Source organism: Scyliorhinus torazame, chromosome 12, assembly GCF_047496885.1.
Source record: "Scyliorhinus torazame isolate Kashiwa2021f chromosome 12, sScyTor2.1, whole genome shotgun sequence".
Classification (NCBI taxonomy): Eukaryota; Metazoa; Chordata; class Chondrichthyes; order Carcharhiniformes; family Scyliorhinidae; genus Scyliorhinus; species Scyliorhinus torazame.
In genome coordinates this window covers 171,721,303-171,738,883 of record NC_092718.1, presented here as the reverse complement: position 1 = coordinate 171,738,883, position 17,581 = coordinate 171,721,303, and the positions used below count along the sequence as shown (strand labels likewise).

The 17,581-nt window shown below is 44.5% G+C and overlaps 1 protein-coding gene across 5 annotated transcripts in view; it reads left to right on the top strand.

Annotated features, from left to right (window-relative positions):
* Nucleotides 1–17,581, top strand: part of LOC140386744 (caspase-1-like) — a 56,427-nt gene that overhangs the window by 20,665 nt on the left and 18,181 nt on the right. For all 5 annotated transcript variants that reach the window (XR_011933664.1, XM_072469386.1, XM_072469384.1 and 2 more), the window contains 3 exons: nt 4,611–4,729; nt 9,361–9,537; nt 10,903–11,137. Coding sequence is in view for 4 of the 5 variants with exons in the window: in XM_072469386.1 (XP_072325487.1) it covers nt 4,611–4,729; nt 9,361–9,537; nt 10,903–11,137 (531 nt within the window). In the remaining variant the exon portion in view is untranslated. The remainder of the gene's footprint in view (nt 1–4,610; nt 4,730–9,360; nt 9,538–10,902; nt 11,138–17,581) is intronic.

Below are 17,581 nucleotides of genomic sequence, written 5' to 3'. Positions count from 1 at the left end.
GCTGCCTCCCTCTTACTAAGCTGATGTGCCAGCATCCCACTCGCCTTCTCCCCATGTTCATACGCCGCCCCCTGCGCTTTCCTCCACTGTGCCTCTGCTTTCCCCATAGTCAACAGGTCGAATTCCGTCTGGAGGTTCCGTCGCTCCCTAAGTAGCCCCTCCTCGGGGGTCTCTGCGTACCTCCTGTCCACCCTTAAAATCTCCCGCACCAACCTCTCCCTCTCCCTCCCCTCTCTCTTCCCCCTGTGGGCCCTAATGGAGATTAGCTCTCCCCTGACCACCGCCTTCAATGCCTCCCAGACTACCCCCACCTGCACCTCCCTGTTGCCGTTGGCCTCCAAGTATCTTTCAATACACCCCGCACCCGCCCGCACACCCCCTCATTCGCCAGCAGTCCCACATCGAGGCGCCACAGCGGGCGCTGGTCCCTCTCCTCACCCAACTCCAGCTCCACCCAATGCGGGGCGTGGTCCGAGATGGCTATGGCCGAATATTCCGTTCCCTCCACTTTCGGGATTAGCGCCCAACTCAAAATGAAAAAGTCTATCTGGGAGTAGGCTCTATGGACGTGGGAAAAGAAGGAAAATTCCCTGGCCAGCGGCCTGACAAACCTCCATGGATCCACTCCCCCCATCTGGTCCATAAACCCCCTGAGCATCTTGGCCACAGCCGGCCTCTTACCCGTCCTGGACCTAGAACGGTCCAGTGCTGGGTCCACACCGTGTTGAAGTACCCCCCCATTATCAAACTTCCTACCTCCAGGTCCAGAATCCGACCCAGCATGCGTTTCATAAATCTGGCGTCATCCCAATTCGGGGCATATACGTTCACCAGTACCACCCGCACCCCCTGCAACCTACCGCTCACCATCACATATCGACCTCCATTATCCACTACAATATTCAGTGCCTCGAACGACACCCGCTTCCCCACCAGTATTGCAACTCCACCAGTTCTTCGATTCCAGCCCTGAATGAAAGACCTGCCCTACCCATCCCTTTCTCAGCCTAACCTGATCTGCCACCTTCAGATGTGTCTCCTGGAGCATAACCACGTCTGCCTTCAGTCCCTTTAAGTGCGCGAACACCCGGGCCCTCTTGACCGGCCCGTTCAGGCCCCTCACATTCCAAGTTATCAGCCGGATTACTCCCCCCCCCCCCCCCCCCCACCCCCACCCCCCTGCCGACTAGCCATCTCCTTTTCTAGGCAAGCCACATGCCCGCGCCTCCCGCACCCTCCAGTCCCCCAGGCGGCGGACTCCCGCCCCGACTACCTCTCCTACTTCCAGCTCCCTTTTGGCCAATGCAGCAACAACCCAGTTCCCCACCCTCCCCCCTCCCCCCCCGCTAGATCCTCATCTAGCCATTTTGCTCCCCCCATGACACTCCCGTCAGTCAGCTGACACCTGCTGACCCCAGCCTCTCCCGCCATTCCATCGACCCCCCAGTGTGAGAATCCCCCCACCCCTTGGTAGTTAGTGTGCGCTCCTTTCCAGCACTGCCCTTCTCCCCCCGGCCCCGCCCCCAACCTTCCCGAACGCGGGAAAAAAGCCCGCGCTTTCCTGAGCCGGCCCCGCCCCCTCTGGCGCAGCTCCTTTTTGCGGCCTTACCCCAACTCCCCATCCCCGGGCCTCCACCCCCCCTCTTCCTCCGCGGGGCCCTGCCCCTCCAACACCGACACCCACACTCTCCCACAGCCCCCACATCAAATCCATTCACCCATCCCCACCCAGCACCAAAACAAAAAAAACATTCTCCAAACACAGTAAACACAGTAAACATCCCCCCACAACAAACCCTCAGTTTGAGTCCAACTTTTCAGTCTGGATAAAAGTTCCATGCCTCATCAGGCGTTTCAAAATAGTGGTGCCAATCTTGGAACGTGACCCACAATTGTGCTGGCTGCAGCATCCCGAACCTCACTTCCTTCCGATGGAGCACCGCCTTAGCCCAGTTAAAACCAGCCCTCTTCTTAGCCACCTCCGTACTCCAGTCCTGGTAAATTCGGATCTCCGTGTTCTCCCACCTGCTGCTCCGCTCTTTTTTGACCCATCTCAGGACACACTCTGTCCATAAAGCGGTGGAACCTCACCACTACAGCCCTTGGCAGCTCGTTGGCTTTTGGTCTCCTTGCCAGGACCCGATGAGCCCCATCCAGCTCCAGGGGCCTCGGGAAAGCTCCCGCGCCCATCAGCGAATTGAGCATCGTGCTCATGTATGCCCTGGCATCGGGCCCCTCCACTCCTTCAGGGAGACCCAGAATCCGAAGATTCTTCCTCCTCGACCTATTCTCCAGGTCCTCAAATTTTTCCTGCCACGTCTTGTGCAGCGCCTCGTGCGCCTCCACCTTCACCACCCAGCTCAAGATCTCGTCCTCGTTCTCCGAGGCTTTTTGCCGCACCTCCCGGATCGCCGCCCCTTTGTCCTTTTGGGTCTCCACTAGCTTCTCAATCGCCGCCTTCATTGGCGCCAGCATTTCTGTCCTCAGCTCCTCAAAGCAGCATTTAAGAAACCACTGCGCCCACGCTGCTTGGTCTCCATCCGCCGCCATCTTGCTTTTCCTCCCTCGCCCTTTCCGCTGCACCAGGATCACTTTTTTAACCGCTCTACTCCTGGTCCAATCCATATACTGTCGGGGGGACCTTGCTGTCACCTTCCCACACTGGAAGCCGTCGAACAATTGCCGTTGGGGCCCCTCTAGAGAGCCCAAAAGTCCATTCCCGGCAGGAGCTGCCGAACGTGCGACCTACTTAGGCATAGCCGCAACTGGAAGTCCCACTCCCAGTCTTTTAGCCGTCCAGTAGCCAGCCACTCCCAATCCTCGACATCCAGTAGCCATTCCCTCACAGTCCTTAACCCGTTCAATAGCCAGCCGGTCACTCCCAGTCCATGACCCTTCCAGTAGCCATTCACTCGCAGTCCTTGACCCGTCCAGTAGCTAGCCGGTCACTCCCAGTACATGACCTGCCAGTAGCCGGTCACTCCCAAGCCATGACCCATCCAGCTCATTACCTGGTCTTGACTCATCCAGTTCTCATGTCACTCCTAGACCGTGACCCATGCAGCCACTGCTGACTCCTAAATCATGACCCATCTAGCAGTCTGTTATCACCAACAATCAATTTCTCATGATCTCTCCTGGTGTTTTCCCACAGCAGTTGCTTGTCTCTTCCAAGGCAAGATTGTTTTTTCACTCCACTCAAAGTCCTTATTACAGCAAGTTCCATCCAAAGTACTGCTGCTGCACCCAGTTGTAAACGTCGTGTAAACGTGGCCGAATTTTCTCCTTCCAAGCATTGCATGTATTTGCATTGGTTTATAACCATTATTAAGAAAAAGACCTGGGCGGCATTGGGGCGCAGTGGAGTATAAAGACACAGGAGTTATGCTTTACAAAACCCCGGTTAGACCCCCACTTGGAGTCACTGTGTGCGGTGCTGGGGACCACACCTTCGGAAGGACATTCTGGCCTTGGAGGGAGTCCAATGTAGGTTTACAAAAATTATACGTGGATTACAGGGGTTGAGTTACAAGGAGAGATTACTCAAATTATACCTGTTTTTGCTAGAATTTAAAAGGTTAAGGGGTAATCTGGCTAAAGCATTCACGATATTAACAGGAAAGGGTGGCGCAGTGGTTAGCACTGGTGCCTCATGGCACCGCGGACCTGGGTTCGATCCCGGCACCGAGTCACTGTCCATGTGGAGTTTGCATATTCTCCCCTTGTTTGCGTGGGTCTCACCCCCACAGCCCAAAGATGTGCAGGGTAGGTGGATTGCCCACGCCAAATTACCCCTTAATTGGATACAAAAGAATTGGGTACTCTGAATTATTTTTTTTAACTAAGATAAAGACCTGTAGATATCAGTTGTGTAAGTTTTTTAAAAAATAAATTGAGAGTACTCAATTCATTTTTTCCAATTTAGCATGGCCAATCCTCCTACCCTGCGCATCTTTGGGTTGTGGGGGTGAAACCCACGCACACACGGGGAGAATGTGCAAACTCCACGCGGACTGTGTCCCAGAGCCGGGATCAAACATGGGACCTCGGCGCCGTGAGGCAACAATGCTAACTACTGCGCCACCGTGCTGCCTTTTATCAGTTGTATAAATTAAGCAACTGTGTGTGAGGCATAGTGCATTTTTTTAATGATTAGCCTTAATCCATAAGTAACCAGTAGGCATCTCTCTCTGAGTAGAGAGCAACAAGTAGTTAAAGCTTGAGACAAATCACTCCACATCAAGCATGGCTGTCCCGGAATCTCTACCGCTCTTATTGTCTGCCATGGGCATGTTGGAAGAATAGGAGGTTGATTGTCACATCATGAAGATTCCTTCCATTGCCAGCAAGTTCTGGTCTTGAACCCAGAGCTTCTGGCTTACAACCAAGGGCACTTACTGAGCCACAAGATCCACATCTGTAAACTACACACCTACCATGATATCCATAAACGGATTTCCTAGTGCAAAATCTGTTGAAATGGAAAATGCAGTACTGATATTAATACAGTCCATTTGAAACAATCACTGAACGAGTCTGAGTGTACGTGTACTACCTGTGAGGAAACTACAAAAACAAAGAATCTCTTATTCCATTTCTGTGCTCGACAGATGATGGATCAGTCCCAACCAATTGCACACCACCAGCACCAGGAATACCCATGCCTGATGAGTGGTTAACTCTATGTACACAGCAGGACTATGATGCGATTTCCCAGAAGACGGGTGAGGTACTGTACTGACATCCTGAGCGAGCGTAATGTTGCAGAGCGTGAGATACACTTAAATGATGCATGTAGAAATGGTACAGCAGTTATCATGGGGATTTTAATCTACATGTCGATTGGTTTAACCAGGTCGGTCAAGGCAACCTTGAGGAAGAGTTTGTAGAATGTATCCGTGATAGTTTCCTAGAACAGTATGTCATGGAACCTACGAGGGAACAAGCGGTCCTAGATCTGGTACTGTGTAATGAGACAGGATTGATTAATGATCTCATAGTTAAGGATCCTCTCGGAAGGAGCAATCACAATATGGTGGAGGGTTAGAAGGTAAAATCAAACACTAGTGTTTTGTGCTTAAACAAAGGAGATTACAATGGGATGAGAGAAGAGCTGGCTAAGGTAGACTGGGAGCAAAGACTTTATCGTGAAACGGTTGAGGAACAGTGGAGAACCTTCCAAGCGATTTTTCACAGTGCTCAACAAATGTTTATACCAGCAAAAAGGAAGGACGGTAGAAAGAGGGTAAAACGACCGTGGATATCTAAGGAAATAAGGGAGAGTTTCAAATTGAAGGAAAAAGCATACAAAGTAGCAAAGACTAGTGGGAGACGAGAGGATTGGGAAATCTTTAGGGGGCAACAGAAAGCTACTAAAAAAGCTATAAAGAAGAGTAAGATAGATTATGAGAGTAAACTTGCTCAGAATATAAAAACAGATAATAAAAGTTTCTACAAATATATAAAACAAAAAAAGAGTGGCTGAGGTAAATATTGGTCCTTTAGAGGATGAGAAGGGAGATTTAATAATGGGAGATGAGGAAATGGCTGAGGAACTGAACAGGTTTTTTGGGTCGGTCTTCACAGTGGAAGATACATGCCAGTGGCTGATAGAAATGAGGCTATGACAGGTGAGGCGATTGTTATCACTAAGGAGGTACTGATGGGCAAGCTAATGGGGCTAAAGGTAGACAAGTCTCCTGGCCCTGATAGAATGTATCCCAGGGTACTAAAAGAGATGGCTAGGGAAATTGCAAATGCACTCTTGATAATTTATCATATTCACTTGACTCTGGGGTGGTCCCGGCTGATTGGAAATTAGCAAACGTGACACTACTGTTTAAAAAAGGAGGTAGGCAGAAAGCGGGTAATTATAGGCCAGTTAGCTTAACTTCGGTAGGAGGGAAGATGCTGGAATCTGTCATCAAGGAAGAAATAGTGAAGCATCTGGATGGAAATTGTCCCATTAGAGATAGACACAGCATGGGTTCAGAAAGGACAGGTCGTGCCTAACTAATTTAGTGGAATTTTTTGAGGACATTACCAGTGCGGTAGACAACGGGGAGCCAATGGATGTGGTATATCTGGATTTCCAGAAAGCCTTTGACAAGGTGCCACACAAAAGGTTGCTGCATAAGATAATGATGCATGGTGTTAAGGGTAAAGTAGTAGCATGGATAGAGGATTGGTTAATTAATAGAAAGCAAAGACTGGGGATTAATGGGTGTTTCTCTAGTTGACAATCAGTAGCTAGTGGTGTCCCTCAGGGATCAGTGTTGGGCCCACAATTGTTCACAATTTACATAGATGATTTGGAGTTGGGGACCAAGGGCAATGTGTCCAAGTTTGCAGACGACACTAAGATGAGTGGTAAAGCAAAAAGTGCAGATGATACCGGAAGTTTGCAGAGGGATTTGGATAGTTTTAATTGAATGGGCTAGGGTCTGGAGATGGGATACAATGTTGTGGTTATCCATTTTGGTAGGAATAACAGCAAAAGGGATTATTATTTAAATGTTAAAGTATTAAAACATGCTGCTGTGCAGAGGGACCTGGGTGTCCTAGTGCATGAATCGCAAAACGTTGGTTTACAGGTGCAACAGGTGATTAAGAAGGTGAATGGAGTTTTGTCCTTCATTGCTAGAGGGAAGGAGTTTAAGACTAGGGAGGTTATGCTGCAACTGTATACGGTGTTAGTGAGGCCACACCTGGATGATTGTGTTCAGTTTTGGTTTCCTTACCTGAGAAAGGACGTACTGGCGCTGGAGGGTGTGCAGAGGAGATTCACTAGGTTAATCCCAGAGTTGAGGGGTTTGGATTACGAGGAAAGGTTGAGTAGACTGGGACTGTATTCGTTGGAATTTAGAAGGATGCGGGGGGGGATCTTGTCGAAACATATAAAATTATGAAGGGAATAGATAGGATAGATGTGGGGAGGTTGTTTCCACTGGCGGGTGAAAGCAGAACTAGGGGGCATAGTCTCAAAATAAGGGGAAGTAGATTTTGGACTGAGCTTAGGAGGAACTTCTTCACCCAAAGGGTTGTGAATCTGTGGTATTCCCTGCCCAGTGAAGCAGTTGAGGCTCCTTCATTAAATATTTTCAAGATAACGGTAGATAGTTTTTTGAAGAATAAAGGGTTATGGTGTTCGGGCGGGAAAGAGGAGCTGAGTCCACAAAACATCAGCTATGATCTCATTGAATGGCGGAGCAGGCTCGAAGGGCTAGATGGCCTACTCCTGCTCCTAGTTTTTATGTTCTTATGTTCTATATCTGCTGGGGTTGATTACTAAAGCTCTCACAATTTGAGAATTGGCTCCTCAGCTTAATGAAAACGTATTAAAGAGCACTTGGACCCAGTTCTGTTTGATGATTAAGATAATTCCCTGTTGTACAGTAACATTAAACACTGAGTTGCATTGCCCCTTTAAAACTATAGGACCTGATTTGAATTTTAAAGTCAATGGATTTGGGGAAGAATTAAAATTAGGCTCCATATATACAGTTTCCACACAGAAGAATCTACTGGACTGATCTTGGTTCTGTTGGTACTAGTTTCATGTCAGAACTGAGGGAAAAAACAAATAGAGGTTTAATTAGGACTGGGCTAAGTTCTAGTCAAGACCTAAAGTATACAATTAAATTTAATAACATTGAATAGTTATTATTAAGATTAGAGACTCACACATAGACCATTGGTCATATTTCAAAACTGGAAAACCTAATTAGTTAAATACAATACAATAGCGATGGAAGGGCGGGTACTGAGTTGTAGCTATAGCATGTGGGCCTGGTGCACATAAGTGTGATCCACGGCACCCACCTCTGCAGTAAGTGCCCATAATGCAAGCAACTTCAGCTCAGAATTGATGAGCTGCAGTCCGAGCTTCAGGGAGGGAGAAAGTTTCTAGGAGGCCATCACACCACTAAGGTTAAATACTTCAGATTTGGTCCATGGTTAAAGACAGGTGTGACTATGAAGGAGGCAGATATGGGGGTCCAGAAAATAGTGTTGAACATCTATTCCTCGGATAAAGCTTTTGCCACTTTGCTTGACAGATTGATGCTGAAATGTACCTCAGCCAACCAATCAATTGGACCTGCTGTACTAATGGATAACCTAAGTTCAGAATGGGTTGTATGAGATTGCTTCTTCTGGAGATGGGGCATTGCCTCAGTTTCATGCAAGACTGTTAACTTGCTAATTTCTAGTGACCAAAAGTAGAACTGTAGGCTGCATGTGAGCTGGAGCTCAAGGACTTTCTGATGCAACATTGATTTTTTTTTTAAATTTAGAGTACCCAATTTATTTTTCCCAATCAAGGGGCAATTTAGTGCGGCCAATCCACCTGCCCTGCACATCTTTGGGTTGTGGGGGCAAAACCCACGAAAACACGGGAGAATGTGCAAACTCCAGATGGACAGTGACCCAGGACCGGGATCGAACCTGGGACCTCGGCACCATAAGGCAGCAATGCTACACACTGCGCCACCGTGCTGCCCTTGCTACATGGATTTTAACCTTTCTGGACAAAACCAATCATTAAATACCTGAGAGTCACTTAACCCACACACCCCACTTAATCTATATACTACACTAAGTAAAACAAACAAAGAATACTTTATTACGTGCAGCTATTGGGGCAGAAAGATTAGTACTAGAAACAAACTGGATGAGTATTTGAAAAGCAAGACCACAAAAGGAGATGGGGAAAGGGCAAGAAATGGGCTTAGCGTAGTTGCTCCATTTGAGGATTTTGAGCTTTTTGCGAGCATATCGATGATGAAATCCTGAAATTGCACATGTGGGTAATGTGACCAGATTGATTCCATGTTTGTGATGCATCACAGCTGAGATATATGATTTGATTGGTTAGTTGTCAGAGATGTGTGTCTTGATTGGTTAGTTGCCAGAGATCTGTGTCTTGGATTGGTTAGTTGTCAGAGATCTGTGTCTTGATTGGCTAGGTGTCAGGGATCTGTGTCTTGATTGGTTCATTACTTGGTATGTGTGACTGGATTGGTTAAATGTTTGGTTTATGTGACTGATTGGTTCAATATCCGGGATCTGTGGTTGAATTACTTAGATGCCTGAAGACATGAAAATCGCTTATTGTCACAAGTAGGCTTCAAATGAAGTTACTGTGAAAAGCCCCTAGTCGCCACATTCCACGCCTGTTCGGGGAGGCTGGTACGGGATCATGGACATGGATCGAAATCTGTAGGATCTTTGAGATTTAAGATTAAATTGGTTCAGTTTTGGATTGGGGTACTTAATTGTGGTGTACAAAGCATTCAAATGGTCTTTGAATAATTCCATATTACTGATGGACAAAATAACAGCTATAACTTTTTTTTCTAGGTATATAAGACTATGCCAAAACAGAGCAGAATACGTCTGGCTTTGCTGATTAATAACATTGAGTTTGAGAAACCTGAAATGAAGAGGAAAGGTGCAGAGGTAGATGAAGAGCAAATGCAGAAATTACTGAATGGCTTAGGATACCAAGTGGAAAAGCACAATAATTTAACAGCAGAGGTAAAGTTTAACATTTGAAATGTTCTATTCAACTCAGTGTGAAATGAAAATTGCTTATTGTCACAAGTAGGCTTCAAATGAAGTTACTGTGAAAAGCCCCTAGTCGCCACATTCCGGTGCCTGTTCGGGGAGGCTGGTACAGGAATTGAACCGTGCTGCTGGCCTGCCTTGGTCTGCTTTAAAAGCCAGCGATTTAGCCCAGTGTGCTAAACCAGACCCTCACAAAAAATCACAATAAATCTCCCTCTGTATTTGGCCTGACTGCCTTCTGCAATATCCTTTATTTTCATCTCTGAGTGGGGGAATCCTGTAGACCAGAAAAGGCCATTCCAGTTCTTTTTATAAATTTAAAGTACCCAATTAATTTTTTTCAATTAAGGGCCAATTTAGCGTGGCCAATCCACCTAGCCTTCACATCTTTTGGGTTGTGGGGGTGAGACTCATGCAGGCAACCCCCCAACCCCCCCTCACCCCCCGCGTCTTTCGGGACCAGAGCGCCCGGAGGAAACCCATGCAGACACGGGAAGAGCGTGCAGATTCCACACAAACCGTGACCCAAGCCGGGAGTCGAACCTGGGATCCTGGCGCTGTGAATCAACAGTGCTAATCACGGTGCTACTGTGCTGCCCTCAAAAGATGCTTCATGCCAAACAATTTTAAAAATTCCATTAGTCAGTGATGCAATGCTTCATTGCACAAACCAAATATAATTGGAAAATATTTTCTCGTCATCAAATATGACATTGGAAAATCTACTTCAATACATATGATTGCTAAATTGAGACCCTGTTCTTCAGAACAAATAACTGTACCTTCCACCACTATGTTAACTCAAGAACCAAAATAACTGTACCTTCCATCACGATGTTAAATCAAGAACCAAATAACCATAGACAGCACTTCTTTGGGGAACATCTGATAATTGTCCCACTTGATGTAACTTACGTACTCAAGACACACTGCATAAACCTTTGCTACATAAACATTGAAAATGCAGTAGTGTAGACTGGAATAGGCATTAACTTTCCAATTGTGAAAAACTGCACCACATAAAATCCTGTTGCCCAGACACAGAACAATATGATACATACAGTAGACTCGCTTTCGACATAAAATATAGAACTAAATTATTCCTGCACTTCATCTACCAAATGGTTTGACAGAGTTCCATATAGCGCAGGAGTATACGTTACAGTTAGCACACTGTAATAGTCATATTTCTGAATTGAATGAGTTCTCAGAAGTTGGAGTTAACATCATTAATTTGAAATTATTAATGTACCTTTATTATAAATAGGGCCCAGTCAAATTGAGGATGCAAAAATTCTGTTCAATCATATTAATATACCATGAAATGTGTTTCAGGGAATGAAGCAAGCAATGGTGGCATTTTCAAATCGAAAGGAACACATGGAGTCTGACAGCACCTTTGTTGTTCTCATGTCCCATGGACTCCGAGATAAAATCTGTGGCAAACTTCATGCTGAAAGCAAGGAAGATACTTTTCACATCGACAATGTCTTTGACACTTTGAATAACAAGAACTGCAAAGGACTGAGAGGAAAACCCAAAGTTGTCATCATCCAGGCCTGTCGTGGAAGTGAGTGTCCCTGTAAAACATTTTACAATCTGCACAGACACTGTGCGAATTAAGGGGAATAATAGGGATGGTGTATGTAATAGAGAATAGTTTAAATAGCGTAGTGAAAAAGTTATGATATATGCTATTGAGAACAGAAACCCTAGTATAATATAAAAATAAATCCTATTTATATTATATGGATAGAAGTCTCTATAAAAGAGAGAATCAGGTCCTGGGTATGTTAGACAGTAATACAATTTTATTTTTATATCATGGTCATTTTGCAAACTGAAGGCTGAATTACAGTGTAACTTTCATCTAAAAATTAATATGTAGGTAATCCAATTAAAGAAATGCAGGCGATAAACAATCCTGCAGTGACGAAACAGACAATTCTTCAGGTAACAGGGATGTGCTGGGCGGGAAGGTTAATGTTTAAGTTTCTTGATTAGTGGTTGAAAGGTGATCTGGGTAGGCAGGAATCAGCCATGATCTTACTGAATGGAGGAGCAGGTTTGAGGGGCTGAGTGGCTGGCCCCTGCTCCTAATTCGTATGCTCCTTTGCTGCATTAAAATTACAAACCAATACAGCATTCCCTCATTACAGTAAGTGATATACATATAAGGGCTCTTGTGTATATTAGAGAATAGCCTATGTATATATAAGGGTCGAAATTCTCCAGCTGTTAGGATTCTCTGCTCCTGACAGCGGTGCTCCCCTGCCAGCATGTTTCCCGGCTGCGTGGGGTGGATTCGGTGGGAAATTCCATTGACAAGCAGCCGGAGTAGCGAATCCCTCCACCAGCGAACGGCGTACCGCCAGGAAACACATGGCTGGGGGAACCGTAGAATCCAACCCAAGGACTAGCCGATCATATTTACATTGCAGAAAATAACGGGCCTGTATGATTATGGAGAATAGCAGTTCTGGTGCAATATAGGGATTTAGAGACCAGGAAGGTTACTTTGATCAAAGGTTGAATACAGATACTAAGTACGTGCAGTGCAAATAAGACTAGCCTGTTTGAAATGTTGGATTTAGCACTCAACTTTGGTCCTAATTGCTAATTAGCATAATTTGAACGTGTCTCCAGTTACTGAACCAGGTTTAGCACTCAAGTGTTGATCAGACACAAATATCAAAGTCGGAGCAGAATATATGTGTGTTCCTCGCACTCACTGCTGCTGAAGGTGTGGAGTGCTGAGTGCTCTGGTTTACATCAGAAACATGTGCAGGATGGCTCAGGTTTGAACGGAGGGGGCACGCAAGTTCAAGGTTGCAATACTGGAGGTCCTGGTGGAGGAGATCCAGGGAAGGAGGAATGGCTTGTACCCCAGGGGGAAAAGTGCTGCCTCATGTTCCTCATGCCCCTATTCCCCTCGTGTAGCAAGTGCTGTTCTTCCTACCCTTGTGGCTTCCTTCTCATTCCTTCTCCAGACTAAAGGTCTCCTAGCCAGTTTCCCATCTAGCTCTGGGTTAAAATATTGCTAGAATGTTGGTGAAGGTTTGACAAATAGTCCCAGACAGCCTCCTGAAGTGTTTCAGAGGCTCACTTCGCGATGCCAGCAGCAAGTGAACATGAGATGGTGAAAATATTTAAGGAGCACTAGAAATCCACATGAACATCTTTTACTCCGAGACAACTAGTTACTCTCAAGGGAGCCTAAATGAGCAAAGGCAGATATTTTAACTGCCAATCGGCCTTCGAATGAGCCGCCAGGCAGCCATTCCTACCATTGCTTCAATTTCTTTATGAAGATGACGTAGTGTATAGCACCTCAGCTCAAGACACCATCTTGGAGGATCTTTAATGCCTGAACAGAGGGCCAAAAATTGACCTTCTTTGTATATATCCTTCCTCCATGTTAAGTAATGGATTAAGATACATTGCAATTAGTTGTCTCATTTATGTTACGTATCCATTAATTGACACTGATATGTAAAGGGGCTTCAGGTGGCCTCTGTCAGGTGATGTATAGTGAGAGTTTTGTGCAAAGCTGTTGGAATGAAATAAATGGGTGTTTGTGAAAAAGGAACAAAACTTTAGACTCTTCATATCACAGAAGCTAAAATGTCTAACAATTGGTAGCAGAGGATGGTTGCTGTGTAAATGTGAAGGGTTGAAAGATACAACTTTTCCAAATCAAACCAAGGAGTGAGTGAGAAAAGAAGAGAAAAAAAGGGATATATGGCTGAACCGAGGATAAAGATGGCTGGATATGACTATCCTCCCTTATTTTCTGAAAGGGAATCATACGACCAATGGAGAAGTGCAGTAGTTATGTGGACTAAAGTAACTGCTTTGGGAAAGAAAAAACAAGATATGGCATTGGCTCTTTCTCTACTATATGGCAGTAAAATCCGAATCAAAGTGCTTTCTGAGCTGAAATTGAAAGAGTTAGACTCAGAAGAAGGTCTGGAGACTTTATTACATTATATGGATAAGATTTATAAGAAAGATGACTTGTTAAGTGCGTATGAAGCATGGTCGGATTTTGATAAGTTCCGGAAAATGGAGGATATCTCCATGGAAGACTATATGATGGAATTTGTAAGACTATATAAAAGGCTACAGAAGCACAACCTGGAATTTCCACAGTCTGTGTTGGCCTTTAAATTACTTGACTGTGCTAGAATGAGCAACATGGATAGGCTCCTAGTTTTGACAGGAGTTCAGTTTACTGATAAGGATACCTTATTCGAACAGATGACAAAAGCTTTGCAAAAGTTTCTGGGGAAACATTCGATTCCGATGACTCTGATGACCCAAATAGGTCAGCCTGCAATAAGGCAGAATATGGAAGATACACAGGATGGCGAAATCGTATGTCTATGAACAGGGCTCAAGACTATAGAAGGAGACCGAAATTATGAAGACAGAAACCCAGTTAGAACCTACAATAGGAAGATGAACCCCAGAAATGCACGGGGCATGAGAAATCGATGTTTTCGATGTGACTCTCAATACCATTATGCTTTCAACTGTCCAACTCGTTATGACAGAGTGTTTGAAGCGACACATGACACAGAAGAGTCAGAAGAGGAAAAAGATAGTGACCAGAAAGAAGACATTGTCCTATTGACAAGCGGTTTTACGCCGGTAATGAGGGTGTTGGTTGCAGAATCCTTCAACTGTGCTGTATTGGACAGTGGCTGCACATCTACTGTGTGTGGAATTGACTGGTTAAAATGTTACCTGGATTCTTTGAATGCTGAAAATCGTAACAAGGTTAAGGAATTTGAAAGTTCCACAAGTTTCAGGTTTGGGGATGATAATTCTCTGAATTCGCTGAAAAGAGTGGTGATCCCTTGCAATATTGCCGGAGTGAATCATTTCATTAGCACGGATGTTGTATCAAGTGAGATACCTTTGCTTCTGAGCAGACCATCAATGAAGAAAGCACACATGAAACTGGATATGGAACAGGATACGGCAACAGTTTTTGGAAAGACTGTGGCCTTACAATTTACACAGTCGGGACACTATTGTATTCCATTATTGACAAATAATTTTTCAAGTAGAGTGGTTAAGGATGTGTTAATGGCAGTTGAAAATGGGACTTTAGCTGATAAAAAGCTTGTGGTATTAAAACTGCATAGGCAATTTGCACATCCGTCTCCTCGGAGGCTGAAAAATGTATTAAATGATGCAGGGGTAAGGGATGATTACTATACTAAACTGATAGAACAGGTTAGTGACCGCTGTGAAGTTTGTAGGAAGTACAGAAGGACACCAGCACGACCGATAGTAACCCTACCTTTGGCCAGGGATTTTAACAACATTGTGGCCATGGACCTTAAGATCTGGGATAAAGCAAATAATATATTTATTTTGTAGATTTAGCAACCAGATTTAGTCAATCAACGATTGTACGAAGTAAAGAAAAGAGAGTAATTCTGGATCAAATCGTGGAAAAATGGATAGGGACAGGAATGGGTCCACCGGCAAAATTTCTTACGGACAATGGGGGAGAATTTGCTAATGATGAGTTTCGGGATATGTGTGAAAACATGAATATCAGAGTTATGAATACAGCTGCAGAAAGCCCATTTAGTAATGGTGTCTGTGAACGAAATCATGCTGTCATCGATGACATGCTTCGGAAAATTTTGGCAGATCGACCAAATTGCAGGCTAAATTCAGCTTTAGCATGGGCAGTACATGCAAAGAATTCATTGCAGATGTTTGGGGGCTATAGTCCTTATCAATTAGTGTTTGGTAGAAATCCTAAAATTCCATCCATTTTGGATGACCAGCCTCCAGCTTGGGAGGGGACTACAATTAGCTCTGGTTTTGCTGAACATTTAAATGCATTACATAGCAGTTGAAAAGCTTTTTTGGAAGCAGAAGTTTCTGAAAGAATTCGCAGAGCTTTAAGACATAACGTACGGCCATCAGATTCCATTTTTCAGCAAGGAGGCATGGTATACTATAAGAGAGACAATTCTAATGATTGGAAAGGCCCAGGGAAGATCATAGGCATAGATGGCAAAACAATTATTTTGCAACATGGTAATCAAACTGTTAGGGTACATTCATCAAGGATAATGGGTACAGATTACAAATTTTCAAATTTAGACAGAGCAGACAGACATGACGAGGAACCAGAGTCATCTGGTATGCATGTGTTACAGAACTATGAGGACCAATTAACTGATATAGACAGGGTTTCTGTGGAGGAACACAACACTTCTGATGAATTAGAACAGGCCATTTTTCCGAAAGGGCAACTGCCAAAAGTTGGTACAAAGGTGACATACTTGCCTGACGGGTCTAGTCAATGGAAGGATGCAACTGTTATTAGGAGAGCAGGGAAGGCCACTGGAAAGTATAAACATTGGTTGAATGTACAGCATTCAGGGGAAGGGGTCAAGACAATGGATTGGGAAAACGAAGTTCAAAAATGGAGGGCACAGAAACGCAGTGCCAGTTCAGATAGTACATCAGATAGTGAACAGGTCCGCAGGAAAAGGTCGAGAACTATTATAAGGACATCCCACAGCAGAAGGGAAAGATCAAGCAGTAACAGTACAGAACGAGATACCAGGCGGGAAAGGGGACGTAGTTTATCAAGACCTCGGAACATGAGTAAGACTAAGAATACTAATAGGAGTAGAAGCCCACATGCACGTGAGATTTTGGTGGCTTCAAATAAATTAGATGAAAAAGTTATCAAAGAAGCTAAACAGCAAGAATTGCATAGTTGAGTGAATTTGGGGTATACACGGAAGTACCGGATAGGGGGCAAAGAGCTCTATCCCACAGATGGATTTGCACGGAAAAGGTTCTTCCGGATGGAACTTATAAGGCAAAGGCCAAGCTTGTGGCAAGGGAATTTGAAGAAAACTTAGAAGATCAGGATTTATGGGTAGATTCACCTAAAGCAGTAAAGGTTATTTTAAAGATCTTCTTGGCTCTATTAGCCACAAAGGCATGGGAATACAAATATATAGATATAAAAGCTGCCTTTTTGCAGGGGCATCAGCTCCAGAGAGACATTTTTCTCCGTCCTCCTAAAGAAGCAGCTAACACAGAAGGGGTACTCTGGAAGTTGAACAAATGTGTATATGGATTAAATGATGCATCTAGAGTCTGGTATTTTTCGGTAAGGTCAGTTTTGTTAAAGTTAGGCTGTTGCCAGTTGAAAGCAGATCCTCCAATGTTTTACTAGCGCTATAAAGGAAATCTTTCTGGCATTTTTATGATGCATGTCGATGATTTTTTGTGGGGTGGGACTAGTGATTTTGAAGCTATTGTAATCTCTGGTTTGAGGAAAGAATTCAGGGTTGAAAGTCAGGCTTCTGGTGCATTTAAATATATTGGACTGCAAATTGGACAGACTAAGTTAGGGGCAACTTTACATCAGCAATCTTATTTGGAAAGCATCAGCCCAATAGCAATTAGTCATGGCCGAGTTTCACAAAAAGACGCAATGGTTTCAAAGATAGAAAAAGAGCAACTGCAAAGTTTAATTGGGCAACTGAACTGGTTAGGTCGACAGACTATACCGGACGTGAGTTTTGATGTCTTAGAATTGAGTGCAAAAATGAATGATCCCAAAGTGGAAGACATAATAAGAGCAAATAAAGCTTTGGCCAAACTAAAAATGCAGGAATGTGTTTTGAAGTTCCCGGTTTTAGGTGACCTTAGGCACTTGAAACTCATAGTTTATAGTGATGCGTCCTACGCAAATTTATGTGATGGGGTTTCAAGTGCAGGAGATTTTAAAATTTTCCTTTTGAGGAACAATGGTAAATGTTGCCCACTTGTGTGGGAAACAAAGAAAATAAGGAGAGTGGTAAAAAGCACTTTGGCTGCTGAGACGTTAAGCCTTGTAGAGGTGGTGGAAATGGCCTTTTAGATATTTACAAAAATTTTGGGATTAGGGGATTTGGGTAATATACCTATTGACTGTCACATTGACAATAAATCCCTGTGGGAAAATGTGCACTCTACAAAA